The following is a 15,692-nucleotide window of genomic DNA, read 5'->3' as shown; positions in this document are numbered from 1 at the left end:
GTAAACTGTGAAGCGAAACTTCGATGACTGCATAATCATGCGTAAGTTTAAAATCCGCACGGCCACAATGCGTAGCGATATCCTTATACCCGTATTGCATTTCCGTGTTATTCAAACCTACTCCAAAAAAAAAAAAAAAATTGCTCAGTGGAAAAATTGTACACGGTATCATTCATTCAAAAGTGGAAACAGGCATAGGAAAAAAAAAAAAATATATATATACAGCAAAATGACATGAACTGGTAGCAAAATGGCAGCGAAATTGTAGCAAAGTTTGAAACGAGAAAAATAAAACAGCAACAGTCGTGACGGGCCGTGGGACGGGCGCAGTTACGACGGCGAAACGCGCTGCGGAGCGGACACGTACAATGCAGAGGCCAAAAAAGCCAAGTCCCCACAACACGCAAAAATGGGCATACGGAGGTATAGCTAGCGAGACTGTGCAGTGTACCCAATGGGTGAGATCAGCTCGTCATATAACATGCGTGTGGAAATGTTACAGGCGAACGGGAAAAGGAAATTTATACACCTACGTATGGGATGAACACCTGACCCTATGCACGTATGTAACATCCCCCATATCCTACGCCCTCTGTTTCCCCATTACACACTTTAGTGAACCAAGTCCTCCGTCTTTATAACATTTTAATAAAAACACTCCGCTTAATCTCCCCTCATGATTATATATAAGACGATGCGGAAAATGTATAGGGAACTATCCGTGTAGACCACGCACATAGGCGAGGCTCCGCAGCTTTTGCGTGAACACTCTATGCCAATATGTGTTACGCGTGTGGTAGAGAGGATAAAAATACGGACCTTCGAAATGTACAAGAAGGTTGAAAAGTCCGTCCTCACTGAAAGGTCATCCCCGAATGTAAAAAAAAAAATAAATCAAACTGTGTGACAAATATACCTGCGTCAAATGTGAACCAGATAAGCTTTCCAACGTGCCAAGGTTACTGGGAATTATATGGAACAAAAAAAAAAAAAAAAAAAAAAAATGATCAACTAGCTAATACGAATACTTTATTGTGAGTTGGTAAAACTGCTCAACAAAAGGGGTGTCACTATGAAATTTTCTTAGCAGAACGCTTTGGTGCTCCTTAAAATATCCTGTTCACGTTCCGTCGGTCGGAACATGTGCCCTTACCCCATCATTATAAAACAGCTGAAATATTATTGAAATGGCATAACATGAATTCATTGCAATTCGTTTTACCCATAATGGTCAGTATAAACGCCCGAAGATCACTTCGGGAATTTTGTTTCATCTCCACAATACACACTGTAAGTAGATGTTGCAGCACATTTTTTTTCCCCAAAAAAGGAAAAAAAAAAAAAGGACAACAACTTGCTGAATAAATAAAACTACATATGTACATTACACACATGAATGTATAAATCTACATGGGGCAAAAGGAACACTGTCCCATTTTTCCCTGCTGTTTTCCTTCTCATTTTCCCCCCCATTTTTTGTTGCCCTCCGATATTTGAGACAAATGATAAAACGGAGCGAATTTTTTTTTTTTTTGGAAAAGAACAAATTGGAGCAAATGTGTAGAAATGTGGACAACATGATGTTGCACTGCATTATTTGGAAGTTTGTCCGATCGGTTTGTAGCCTTTTTTCCTTTTCTTTGCTACACGGCCGTGTTATCTTTCCTCCCTTTACCGCTTACAAACTGCCATAGAACACGAACCACGTTACCACGGCACCATATGTGCATAAATCACTTTCAATGTGATCAAATAGTAACCAAAAAAAATTTACGTACAAGAGTAAAGAAAAAAAAAAAAAAAAAAAAGAAAAAAAAAAAATATTCAAAATGGTGCAGAAAATTGGTCTAAGACTTTCTACAAATATACAGTACATACATAGAACTAAATCATTTTCGTGTGATTAGCAAATTCCCCCCCAAATAATCCCCAGGATAGCCACTTTTAACACACTAGTATATGTTTTGACTGCGGAAGGTTTGCCGCGTTGTTACAAACTCTCTTTTTTTTTTTTTTTTTTTTGCAAACAATTTTTCCGCTGAACCATTTTGCGATTTTTATTCGTTTCTGCTGCGTACATCACTTCATTATGTGGCAAATAATTATGTCCCTGCCCGCTTAGTTATAAATTCAGGCACACATTCACATCCGTTCCCCAAAGTTAAATGCAACTTCAGAAAAAGGACAACCGTAACGGTGTTCCCGTTGGCGTTCGCATTCCTTTAGTTGCGCGAAGCATATTTTGTCACCCCCCATGATGCCAATTTGTCCGTTACACAATTGACAAACGCAGAAATGAATTGTTCTTACACGCGTAGAAAAGTGTTTCACAGGTCTAAAATTCGTTCACCTGTGGACTGAATAGTTAGAGTACATATATATATATGTATATATAGTACTTCCTAACTTCACCTTTATTAAACCCCTTCATTTGCTGCTGTTTTTTTTTTTTTTTTTTTTGTTTTGTTTGTTCTTTTCTACTTATTCAAAGACGCAAATGATGCTTAGTTTTCTCAGTTCCCCCTCGATTCTTTTGCGTTTCCGTTATTTCTCGTAGTGGTTACCTTGGTTGATGTGCCTAGTGTTACTTGTTCTGATCCTTTTATACATTTTTCTCCTTTTCTTTTCCTTTCTTTCCTTCCTATGACATGCACATGCCTTTTGTGTTGTATAATTCTGTTCAGCACTGTTGAATTTTGTTTAGCTTCGTATTTTATTTTATGTTGTTTGTTTCCCTACCGCTACCCCGCAACGACGCTTATATAAAAAGATATATCACCACACGCGCATAAAGCTGAGCGCTTTGTATTTATTCAAACCTACACATACATATATATATATATATATATATATATACATATATATATGCACTCCCGCAATACTCTCCTTTCTTTTGCACCTTTCTGCCCGGTTAGAAGCAACTACATGTATAAGATAATTTTTGTCACACGGGTCCTGTACATATTATGTACCATTTGACGTTACACACGTTGTTAGAAGATTTTACCAAAAAGAAAACAAAAAAAAAAAAAAAAAAGAAAAAAAGTCCTTTGTTCAATTTACACCTTAGTGACGAACTGTTCATTTTTGTTTGTTTCCCTCTTTGCAACCATATTTGTGAAATATTTTTCAACTAGCGTGTCAAGCCAACATTTCGGCATGACGTTCCAGATGCTAGTTGGAAAGCGGCTAGCCAATTTGAAGAGAAAATAAATGAGCACTAGAGCAGACCAACAAACCAAAACAATATAGAAGTGGAAAAGTAACGAAAAGGAGATCCACCTCGTGGCGCCAATATAACCAAAGCATTCAAAATGAGGCACACAAAAATGTAAGAACAAAAACAAAAAAAAAGAAAAAAACAAACCCTTAGCATGAACACACCTGCGGGTGAGCTTATGAACATCTGTAGTCATGCGGAGTACACATGTGAAGCTTTACATTTAGAACACCCGTTGGTGAAAAATGTATATATCTCAGCTGTACTTGTCGTATGTTTGAAGACCGCATGATGGGTGCAAAGACAACCATGAGTGTATAACTCTACCGCATACATGCACACGTGTACATATTGCAAGCCTTGAAATCATATACAAATGCACACAATTATTTTCCTCCCTTCCGCAGGCTCAGTCTGTGTTTCTTCGGGGGCTCTCTCCTGATCACTCTGTTGTTGACGCACATAAAGGAAAATTCAGACTTTAAGACAAAGCTAAACATGTGAGGGGCCAAAAATGTGTTCATGTCTGTGTATGTGTGTGCAGTGTGCAACCACGTACGTGCAAGCACTCTGACGAACGCAAAGTTTCACAATATAATCCCCAATGCACATCCCCGTATTCGTCTCACCCCATCCCTTCGCAGAGCCTCACTGATGGCGCTCGTCAACTTCCTAGCAGCAGCATCTGTGTTCAAAACATATGTCTACTCTGTAAAAAGAGACGCCATCACACTTATCGTAAATGCGGCAATTCTATTTTACTACCCCTTCGTCCTGTTCCTTCACTTTTTTGTAAAAAAAAAAAAAAAAAAAAAATGACAAAAATGACTGACCAATGGTGTAACGATGCCGGACGATGCGAAACGAATGATGAAACATTTTTCAGACACATGGACAAGTCCACCGCAAAATCACCTGAGCTCAATACCACACCTTTCCCCCTTTTGTGCAGACGACGAGTGAGGTGCGGTTCATGATCAAACACGTTTTCAAGAACATAACATTCTACACACACGAAAAGTCCTATATGGAGAATTGCAACTCCATGGAAAAAGTTATGGTTAGGAGAGAGGGATAAACACGGCGTATGAAAGGAGGACAAACATAACATGCAATGAGCAAATGAATATATGGCTAACTCATATCTGCCCACTTTTTTTCTCTTCTTTTTCATACGTATGCAGGATAAATTTGACGTCTTCGTGATAGCCCACTTGGGAGGCTGGTTCGTCAAGACACTGGCCGTTCGAAATTTTTTCGTGCTAAATTTAAATAGTGTATTATTCGAACTGATAGAATTAAGATTTCAGCATATTTTGCCCAACTTTTACGAGTGTTGGTGGGACCACGTAAGTGTTGAGAGTCCTCATGGGAAAAGGGAGCTCAAAAAAGGAGCACACAAAAAAAAGAACGCAGAAGTATAAAAAAAGAGGCACAGTGCAAAGGGAGAAACACAAACATGGCTCATTTCTCCATTGCCTCGATGCAACTCACGTTTAAGCCAATGTATCACAGCGTGCCCATTCCCCCCCCCCCAATTCACACTATAATTCTTTACGTGTGTCCATTTCACCTCACTCACCACTGCAGATCATATTAGACGTCCTTGGGTGTAATCTGGCGGGAATACTCATGGGCTTGTACTTTATGAAGTGGCTAAATATTCCAGTAAGCAAATCAAAACAAAACATCGATTTACCATCAGGTCGCATATTTGTGTTTTCTACGTGCATCCCCATATCATTTTCACGTTCGTTTTATTATTATTATTTTACTTCCTTCCCTTTAGCTGTTCCCCTGGAGGGTTCCAGACAAATTTAAAGCGAATAAAAAGGGCATCATGTTTCCAAGTGTAGATAGACTGTAATTGAGAACACACATATACAAGCGCATTTATGACTCTGTTTATATTTTCCTGTGCGCAGAATACACCTCTTCATTCGCTATATTCTGCTACTTTTACATTGTCATTACTTGCCCCTTCATAGTTATGGCTAGCTATAAGTCAGCTAGCTTTTTTTTTTTTTTTTTTTTTTTTTTTTTCATAAATCTGTGCATAATTTTTTTTTTTTTTTTTTACCCCGTGCAGGTTAAGGAAGATGTTTAAGAATAGCAGCTCCCTGCTGCTGATAGTTTTCTTCTCCCTGATGGCGAATCTGAACGATTTAAACATATTTTTTTTAAAAGCCGAATTGCATTTGATACAAACGAATTTTTTAGTAGTCATACGGGAATTAATCGTCGTCATAATTTCGAGTAAGCTTTTTCAAACAGTGATAAACGTTGCACAACAGCACTCGGTGCGAAAGAAACAGTTTTTTCCCCCCAATTTGTACTCATCTTTATTTCGTACTCTACCTCCCCCCCCCCTATTTAGTTAACGGGTCCATACAGCTACACCACACTTTTACAGAACGGTAAGCACAGCAGTTTTGTTATTACGCAATATAGACACGTGTCGTACCGATTGCACATATATATATATATATATATATATATATATATATATATATATATATATATATATACCCGCACGCGTGAATACATCTCGGCTTCTGCATATGAACGCATTGTCTCATATATTTTCCCGTGCCTTTTTTACCCATGTCGTAGGATAACCCCCAAACGCCTTTACGATGTCCTTGCTTCATCGACAATTCTCTTTTTAGAACTTTATTTGGCCATAAGGTGGAAACACAACTTGGTGTCGGACAAGTCTGACCTTACTATAATTAACGTAAGACACATTTTTTTTTTTTTTTTTTCGAACATGTCTTCCACTCTGTGTTCGTGCGCATCGGGGGAGCATCCTCCTTCCGTGGGTATTGCCATTTCCCTATGTATATATACATAACCAAGCACATAATGAACTCATGTACCCCCTTAACCCTTCCCATGCAGATGATTTGGCTTTCGATAGGTTCAACGGTTTCTTCGGCGATAGTACTTCTTTTCGCCAACGAGAGCTTAATTTAGTACATTTGTCACACAAAAATTTGTTCTTGTATGTTGCCATATTAGTGGCGATCACTTCAGAGGTAAATTCCTCCTTATTAATCAATAATTAATTTTTAATTATTTTTAAAGTTTATAAGTTTTTTTTTTTCTTTTATTTGTATATGATATCACCCCGTGCATGAAGCACGTGTGGTGTATGGGCTACGCTTCGTATGTGTGTGCGTCTGCCTAACTGCACGCGCAAAAACCGTGTGTGTGGAGTGTTATAAGCATACACACATGCTACATGTGTACGTTGTATTCATATACCGAATGAACAACGTGAAATGCCATATGTCATATAATTAAAATTTCTTCCATGTTTTTGTCACTTAACTTTTTTCTTTTTATGTTTGTATATTTTTCCCATTCTTCCCTGGCTTTACATAAACAGCCTTAAAACATATTTGATAGCCGCTTTATTTTATTTAAATATGGATTGTACATAAGAATCATAGAACATTTTTTTATATTTAAAATGTTTGTATGAATTTCACTTGAGATTAAATTACAAATTTTAATTCTCACTTTTATGTCCTTCTCCATGTAAAACATTACAGCTGTCAATAAGAAAAATATTTTTATTTGTTTTGTTAAGTGGTGAGAAGACACCACGGGTTGGGAACACAAAATGAGGCACCTCTTTACCATTTTCTTAATCTCCCCGCTACTGTAAAAATCAGATACGAATGTGCCCTTTGTCCGGGCCACCTCAAACTCGTGTTCACTTATTTTGTTCTGTGATAACAGGCTTGCAACTGTGTGTGGCTCCGTCATGCCATTTGTGCGGCTAACGCCGTGAGCACTGAGGGACCCCCCCATAGGCACCTCATCAGAGGGAGACTCAAATATGCACATGTACAGATACAAAAACAATTCCCTCAGCTGCTTGCAATTCTGGCCAACGTGCAGCACCACTGTGGACAACTCTCTTATCATTTCCTCAACAGCATTTAGTTTTTCCTGTACACCGTTTTCGTCCTTTTTTTTTTTTAAAAATTCTTCGTCATTCAATAAATAATATGTCACATCTTTTTTCACTTCCCTAAAATTTACCTTAAAATGGTTCAGTAGATTTTCTGACATTTCCAACACCCTTATGAACAGTTCATAAAATTTTTTATCTAATTCGAGATACCTCTTTATATGATTTTTTATTCTACTGACTGTGAGGTTGGGGTTTCCCATTTCAATGGCCCCATTTTCTATTCCATGCGTGAACTTGAGGGGTGTTCCTAAGTCGGGGTTCATTTTTCTGTGCACAAAAATATGATATACGGTTTTGGACGGCGGTGGGTTGCCAGGCGGTTGAAGGGAGCCTACAGGTTGTTTTACCACCAATGCATCGTACGACTGCCAATTCTATGTGAGACGAAAACGATCACCTTCCACATACGGGTGAGGCTCGCCCATGGCCCTCCCAATTCTCACCTTCTGCGCCTTTGGACAAGTATTCCCTTTCTTAACACGACATGGACTAGTTTCGCAGTTTTTTCACCTGGGGACACACGCCAAAGAGAATTCGGTAATAAGTCCATTTAAGCATATGTGGAATAATAGTGCATCCCCGCGTCATACATTATCTGATAAATATGTAAAACGTATTCACATTAGTATACAAAATCACCTTGGACAGTCGTGAGGCTGCAGACCAAACGCTCCACATGGTGATGTCCTTCCTTCAATTGTATTATATAACCCCCCTTTTTGGTAATTTCACAAATCTACAAATGTAGATCTGTGACGGGGGCCATGCTATATTACATATATACATCCATGCCTGAATAAAACGAAAAAGAAAATTCCTCCCCCTGAAACCTAGAACTACATAAATGTAAAACGAAAAAAAAAAATTTCAGTATAACCCTCTTTTTTTATGCCTTACATGCAAATAGCTTTGTCCGCTCTTCAAATGGGTAAAGCACAAAAAAAAAAAAAAAAAAAAAAAACTCCCATGAAAAAATATGTGAGCAGCAGGGTGGGTGTTGCGTCACTGGAGAAAGGGACATATAAAAAACATATATCACATTTAGTAACCATTCAGTTGTATAATTTGTCCTACGAAAATTCCTACGCCCTTGCCCGAAAAAATATAATTTTTTTTTAAAACATTTAGGAAGATCCCACAATTTGTTCAATTTATGTATTCCCAAATAGTTGCCTTTTTTTTTTTTTTTTTTTTTTGCTGAAAATGCGGGGGTCAGGTCAAACAATTTTGCCAAGCCATTTTTTTTTAGAGGTAATCAAGTATTTTTATTTTTTTTCATTTTTGTTCTTTCACAAAATTTGCGTTAGTGATTGTTAAAATTTTCTCTTCCTTTCTGTTTCTTTCTTTTTTTTGTCAGAAAGTGGAGATCCCCGTGTATGTGCGATTTTTTTGTGAGTACGTCCGTTCATATGGATGTATGCATACGTGCCATCGAGCAGTTCGCGCTTGGCTCACGGGTGCGCAAATTCATACGCATACGTGCGCGCATGCCACCGTCCTCTCATTCGTTTGTTTGCCTATTCGTTCGTTAGCCCATTCGTTTGTTCGCCCGCTCAGGTGTTCCAACGCCAACGCGCATTCGCAACCACTAAGTGCTGAGCACTGCAAATTCCTTCAAGCCACACAATTTGATAACATTTAAGTGATACATTTGCTTTCTGTATGCAGCCCACCGTGTAGTTGTTTCCCACCACCCTTTTTTTTTTTTTTTTTTTCTCTTGCGATCACTAGTCTCATTTTTTGTGCATAACACTCTGCCTTACCCCTCCTGTTCATTTCATCATTTCATCATTTGATCAACTCCGTTTAACTAAGATCGAGTTTTCTTCTGAGAGGGGAAGGGAGTGAGTCCTCTTTCAAGTCTACCACCTGAGACATGCACGTACACGAGCCAGCATGTGTATCTTGCCCCCGTTTGTTCTACTTCAACCTTTTTAGTTCTGTATCCCACGAGCTGCCCCGCGCGTATTCGTACATGCGCTCATCAGTGTTTATCCCCACATGTACATTCACGTGCATCCGATTGTTGGTTTGCCCCCTCCACGTTTGTAATCACGTGCAGGTGTGTCTTTTCCCGGGGGTTATCACACCGCTAGTCTACGCTACACCGCTGCTTTACACTATTACGCTACGCTACAATGATAGACGTGGTGAGAATATTCAGCAAGGGGGGCCTCATCCTGTGGTCCTACGCCTTCTACGAAATAGACGACGCGACCATACGAACCATCGTCAAGCAAGTACTCATAGAGGAGAAGTACGAAGACTTCTGCAAAAAGTACAATAAATTTCATGCCAAATGGAAGCTACTAAACGATGTGGATGTTGTTATCCTCATTGTTTACCAAGGGATACAAAATTCTTCGTATGTAGAAAATTTATTTTTAAAAATTAAAAAATCTTTTGTAAAGCTCTTGCCCAAAAATATGGACTACTTTGACTTGGATCTCCCCGTCAACTTCGACAAGCAGTTTTTGAAAATCGTTGAAGACGTAGAGGCTATTTCATCCTCCACCGGGGCGGGCGCTGACAGGCGGGCAAGTATAGACGGAAGGAGAAGCAGCACAGGGGGACGAAGAACCATCGCAGATAAGAAAAGCAGCTGCGATAAAGGGAAGGGTGATCTGACGGATGAAAGTGAAGATACGGGAGCGAGTGAACGCACAGATGCGGATAGCTATTCAGACAAGAGCGAAGGACATTATGATGAAACGAAGGGAAAGAATAAACATGGCGCACACAAAATGGAGGTAGACAAATACAAAAAGGAGAGCAGCGATGAGGATAACAAAATGATGGAGGACGATGAATCGAATGTAAAGAAAAAAAATAAAACGAAGAAAAAAAGTGCTAGGGAATGGGAACTCAGCAAAAAAATAACCAAAAAGGATATTGAAAAATTAGATTATTCAAAACATGAAAAGAATTCCACCGATGTACATGAAATGAATAAGTACGAAGGAGAATTTGAAGACTCAAGTGACGGAAATGTGGATACCAATAATAATCTCCTGAACAAAATAAATGATTCCATTTTGAAAGTATTTTCCTACAACAGTAAAATAGAAGAAAGTGATATAGAGTCCATCCTACAAGGAATTAAAAATAAGCTACTCTCCAAAAATGTCGCAGCAGGAATATGTGACACGTTAATTGACAAGATGAAGGGAAACCTCATTGGAAAGAAAAAAACCTTGTTCGCTATGAATGTTAAGAAAACTGTTTCTACTGTTCTGACGGACACCATCCAATCTATACTCATACCAAAAGAATCAGTAGATGTACTCCGAGCAGCCTTGGAAGCAAAGTCGATTGGGAAATTATACTCAATTGTTTTCTTAGGTGTTAATGGAGTAGGAAAATCAACAAATCTTGCAAAAGTTTGCTACTACCTTAAGACAAAAGGAAATTTAAAAATAATGATCGCTGCTTGTGATACTTTTAGAGCTGGTGCAGTGGAACAACTTAGAACCCATGCAAATTGCTTAGATGTATACCTTTATGAAAAGGGATATGGAAAAGACGCAGCAGCTATTGCGAAAGAAGCCATTGCTTATGCAAAGAAAGAAAATTTCAATGTCATATTAATTGATACTGCGGGCAGAATGCAAGATAATGAACCCCTCATGAGATCCTTAGGAAAACTTATCCTGATCAACAACCCTGATTTTATTTTATTTGTTGGAGAAGCATTAGTTGGTAATGATGCGATTGATCAACTCAAAAAATTCAACCAAGCATTAACAGATGCTACCTGCAATGCTAACAAAAGGACCATCGATGGAATCCTTCTCACCAAATTTGACACCGTTGATGACAAGGTAGGCACAGCCCTGTCCATGGTATACCTCACGGGAAAGCCAATCGTCTTCGTTGGCGTCGGTCAGAAATATACACACTTGAAAAAGTTCAACGTCAGTATGGTCGTCAAGGCGTTGAGCTAGGCGGGGCGCAATTTTTCCTGGTAAATTTCGTGCCAAATTAAGCGGTAAGCTTGCGCGGGATGCACTACTTGTATTGGGGAGCATCCCATCCTGGGGCATAGCTGACCCCGCACACGCAAGCAAACAAACATAAACAAGCACAAACACGATCACAAGAGGAAACCACCAAAGGGGCAGTTTCTTTTCAATGCACCTCTTATGAAGGTCCAAGGCTCTTTGCCGCTACCCCAGTTAAGCCCTATTTGTATGAAAGTCGGCCCCCTTGCGCAGGAGTTCCATCCTTTGCAGTGCGTAATCAATTCGTCCAGCTGCTCAACTTATTTGTGATTAAACGAACTTTCTTCCAAGCGAACCCTCCACGAGGGAAAATGTCGTTCAATCACGTCAAGCTACGCAGAAGAAAAACGCCTTTCCCTGCGTCCACGTACGCATTTTTGTATGTGTCTACATATATCCCCATGTGCCCAAGTGCACGTAGCTATTTGCCTAAATAATTAAAAATGTGTTCATTTGGAAGTTTTCCTTCTTTTCATGTTTTGCGATTACATTACTTTATATTCACGCCTCTTTCATTCGTCACTCTTTTTTTTCTTTTTTTTTTTTTTTTTTTGGTGTTTTAATTTATACATATATATATATATATATATGCATATATAAACCTTTCAAACTGGAGGTGACTCACATTAATAATCAACAGTTCCTCTTCAAATATTTTGGGTAGGAAAAATCGAGGGGTATGTTATAAGCATGTTGTGGGTGTAGGGGTCTGCGCCCAGACTTTGTCACATGTGTGCAGAGGGAACGTTCCACATGGGGAGCAGTACATGTTGGCACACCAAGGGAACACTAGTAATTAGAGCTACACACGCGACATCAAACCTGAGTGCGCGTCGTGAAGGACTTATTGGACAAACATCCATTTATTACTACACCTTTTTTTTTTTTTGTCTATCTTGTTTACCCTCTAAATTGGTGCAGAGAAAATGAGACAAAAAAAGCTTACTAAGGCATTATTTCATTTTTATGACGCGTGTTTTTTTTTTTTTTTTTTTGCCCCCCCCCACTGATGGGTGGATGCGTGGGGAAGGACAAACTTCTTGTAAAATGTCATTTAATTAACACCGCAGCGTGCCGCTCTGGAGACGCCATTTTGACGAGCTCTGTGCAGCTATGGGTTGGGTAAAAATTGGCGTTGCAGAGGGATGCATGTGGAGTGAGTGCTTATGTGTGTTCCTCTTATGGGTAAAAATGGTAGTGGCACAAACGGGGGGGGGAAAAGCGCCCATTAAGTGGGAATGTCCACGTGGCTACCACCTAGGAAAAAGCGGACCTCGCGCCCCCTTACGCATAGATCCACGGTTTCGAGTGGTGATTCCACTGCACCAACTCGTCGGCCTTAAACCAAATGTTAATTTCCCGATTGGCCGACGCAACAGAATCACTACCATGAATCACATTTCGGCTAACCTCCAGACAAAAGTCGCCCCTAATTGTACCTGTGTTGCTATTCAAAGGGTTCGTTTCTCCAATGAGTTTCCTGCTCTGACTTACAATTTCGGCTCCTTCCCAAACCATGGCAACCACGGGACCTTTACTAATATACTCAACGAGGGTGTTAAAAAATGGCTTGTCTGCTAACTCCTTGTAATGCTCCTTTAGTATTTCTTTCGTTGGATTCAACATTTTTAATGCTATCATCTTGTATCCTTTTTTTTCGAAGCGCTCAATGATCGTCCCGACCAGTCCCCTCTGAACTCCATCCGGTTTCACCATGATAAAACTTTTCTCCATTTTGTCCGTCTGCACTGGAAAAGGGTTTCTTCAAATGGCTCACGTCTCGTGACTTCGTTACTTCGCCGCGTCGTCACTTCGTCCAATTGGGTGCTTTCACCAAACAGGCGTGGTGACAGGGCTAGGGGTTTTCTTGGGGAGTTTTCCAAATGGGGACTAAACACACCACTTCTACTTCCGAGAGGGGTCGCAAAAATTGTGGTGAGAGACTTGCACAAAAGCGACGCGTACTGTATTAAGGAGGCCAAAAAAAAAAAAAAAAAAAAAAAAAACTCCTTAGGGAGTCACACGCACATATACCGAACAAGGCAGAAGAATCAACACAGGGTAAACAATAGTATTTCCAAATTGGGCAGTGAGAAGCGTGTAAAATATAATGTCATATGACAAATCGATACAAAAGATATAGAGAGGAGAAAAAAAAAAAAACCTCACATGTGCATATGTAAAAAAATTTCACTAACATAAAGTTGTTCCTTAATGTGGAGTTAATACTTTTTTCCGGACACTTCTCACCGAATCTTTACACTTTTTTTCGCGCCTCTTTTTCTGGGGTCGGTTTTTTTTTTTTTTCACACCTCTTCGCGGGACCTTATCGCTACACTTTTCTTTTCCTCCTCACAGCACGGCACCCCGCTATGCTAGCGACCACTTTGAGTTTCTTTTTTAAAAAATAACACACCAAGGGGGGAAATGCAAGTTCCTATAACCCTGCACATGGGGCAGATATTTTGGCAAATTCTTAGATCACACCCCATGGATGCTCCACACCCTTTCCTATATACGCACAAAAAAAAAAACACACCCCAACATTCTCATCAGTGGAATTGTTTATGCCCAATTTTTTTCGCCTGAACAGGTCACACTTTTGGCCTCCAAAAACTTCACCATTTTTTTATTTCCACGAAAATTGTCGTTTGTGCATAGAATGTATTCGGAGACTGGGACAGGATGTGTGGGCCTCTTTTTAATCCACCTCGTTGATCATACTTGTTTACCCCATTTTGCTCACAAACTCGAATTTGTTCCCCCCCGTTAAGCACTATTCCCGATACATCAACTCCTTTGTATCTCCCTCGCCTCGGGGGCCACAAACGCTCAATGAGGAATGTGTTGCGGTTGCCCGGAAAGTTCCCTCAATGATTATCCAACTGTTGAGGATGACATGTCTCGAAATATGAACACACCGGTCTACTCCCGCGCACATCTACGTAGCAATACACCTTTGCTCAGTTCAGATGAACCATTTGGCATCGTTCCGCCTCACAACCAATTTCATTTTCCTCACCTCTTACTTCTTCCAAACGAACTAACATAACATGTGTGTGTGATGAGCAACACGATTAAGCTACGCTGTGATGAGGTCCATTTAAATGACCACATAGATGTGAGCGCAAAAATATGAGAACATGTTCCTACACATAACAACATGTTGCCATGATTACCCTGTGGCACCTCTTTTTCTTTTTTTTCGGTTTCTTCATTTAACAAAATGGGTTCAGAACCGACGTGCTAATCTACAAAAAAGAGAACCCTCAAAATGGGGACCGGTGCGACTCAAATTTGTGAAGGAGGGATAGTATCTCTTCCTGCCAGCCATCCCAAGAGGGTGTACCTTGTGACCTTTTTGTTCAAAATACAATATTAAAAAAATGGCGGCGAAGTCGCAAAAGAGTAGCCGTAAAATGGACGCGTTCACAATAAGCACACTTGGTCATAAGCCTACTGCACAGGTGTCGTATGTCTCTATTGGGGAATTGCACGTAATGTGGGTGTCCTACCGTGTGTATAGGTAAATTCATGCATGAGCGTACCAGCGTTATATGCTTATTGCGCACAACTTTACCACATCTACCTCCCCAATGGGGAGAAGATTATGCGCATTTTACCTGGCCCGATGTAGGCATAGGGAAATATTATATATTACTGATGTGCGAAGAGTGAATACCCACTCACGCATGAAATTAAGCAGGCCCATTTTGATTACACTTATTAACCCCACGAGGTGCGGGGAACAATATATATACAACTGCGTACATGTCAACACAAATGTGCAGCATAAAAACAATATATATATGTATATATACAAAACATGATTAAAATGGAATAAAATGCAACAAAACAGAACAAAATGGTATAAAGCTGAAAATAAAAAATTAGCAACTCCTGCACGAGCGTTCTCACTCCACACAAAAACAAACACGTTACCTATTCTTTATTTTTTTAACATTTTTTTGGTCCATTATTTTTTTTTTTTTATGTTCACCCCAATCGTTTTTATGCCTCATCCTGGCCATTTCGACTTTTTTCTTTTCTTCCTTTTCCCATCATTTCGCAAATGCGCAAAATATAAAAAGATACTCAGGACATAATCAGGGGCAATAGAAAAAAATTAACACAGTCTAGGGATATTGCTTCACAAAGGGAAACTCTAGCGGGGCAGTTAAGAATTATAATCACCGCAACGTGAGGAGTGGTGGGGCGGGGACAAAAAAAGTATCGCGAACAAATTGCGAATAGCGACCCCAAAAATTAACAACTACCCCCCCGCTGCGCTGAGCACCCAAAAACGAATACAGAAATGATCGCATAAATCGGTTTTAAGATCATTTTTATTTATTTATTATTTTTTTTTATTTTTGAGTTTTGTTTAATTTAACCAAATTGGAGGAATGTCAAATAGTATACTTTTCGCACAGGTTATTTATTTATACGCTTTATGAAGATTCGTTCTCCGTTATTTTATAAAAGC

General features: G+C 39.5%; 4 protein-coding genes across 4 annotated transcripts; 2 read left to right on the top strand and 2 right to left on the bottom strand.

Annotated features, from left to right (window-relative positions):
* Positions 1–3,374: 3,374 nt before the first annotated feature.
* On the top strand, positions 3,375–6,196 carry AK88_02396 (uncharacterized protein; the record flags this gene model as incomplete). The annotated part of the gene is made up of 11 exons (XM_012480027.1): positions 3,375–3,454; positions 3,628–3,720; positions 3,865–3,958; positions 4,173–4,280; positions 4,405–4,569; positions 4,811–4,888; positions 5,010–5,083; positions 5,310–5,476; positions 5,598–5,637; positions 5,834–5,957; positions 6,122–6,196. 11 exons carry the CDS (start codon positions 3,375–3,377, stop codon positions 6,194–6,196), a joined length of 1,098 nt encoding a protein of 365 aa, XP_012335450.1.
* A 417-nt stretch (positions 6,197–6,613) lies between these two features.
* Positions 6,614–7,468, bottom strand: AK88_02395 (uncharacterized protein; the record flags this gene model as incomplete). Its single annotated transcript, XM_012480026.1, has 1 exon — positions 6,614–7,468. One exon carries the CDS (start codon positions 7,466–7,468, stop codon positions 6,614–6,616), a length of 855 nt encoding a protein of 284 aa, XP_012335449.1.
* Positions 7,469–9,343: 1,875 nt separating this feature from the next.
* AK88_02394 (uncharacterized protein) lies at positions 9,344–11,149 on the top strand (the record flags this gene model as incomplete). Its single annotated transcript, XM_012480025.1, has 1 exon — positions 9,344–11,149. The coding sequence occupies one exon, from the start codon at positions 9,344–9,346 to the stop codon at positions 11,147–11,149; it is 1,806 nt and encodes a 601-aa protein (XP_012335448.1).
* Positions 11,150–12,490: 1,341 nt separating this feature from the next.
* On the bottom strand, positions 12,491–12,940 carry AK88_02393 (uncharacterized protein; the record flags this gene model as incomplete). The annotated part of the gene is made up of 1 exon (XM_012480024.1): positions 12,491–12,940. One exon carries the CDS (start codon positions 12,938–12,940, stop codon positions 12,491–12,493), a length of 450 nt encoding a protein of 149 aa, XP_012335447.1.
* Positions 12,941–15,692: the final 2,752 nt, after the last annotated feature.

Source organism: Plasmodium fragile (assembly GCF_000956335.1).
Source record: "Plasmodium fragile strain nilgiri unplaced genomic scaffold supercont1.23, whole genome shotgun sequence".
Taxonomy (NCBI): Eukaryota; Apicomplexa; class Aconoidasida; order Haemosporida; family Plasmodiidae; genus Plasmodium; species Plasmodium fragile.
Note: the sequence above shows the minus strand (reverse complement) of the source record. Positions and strands in the feature narration are given on the sequence as shown.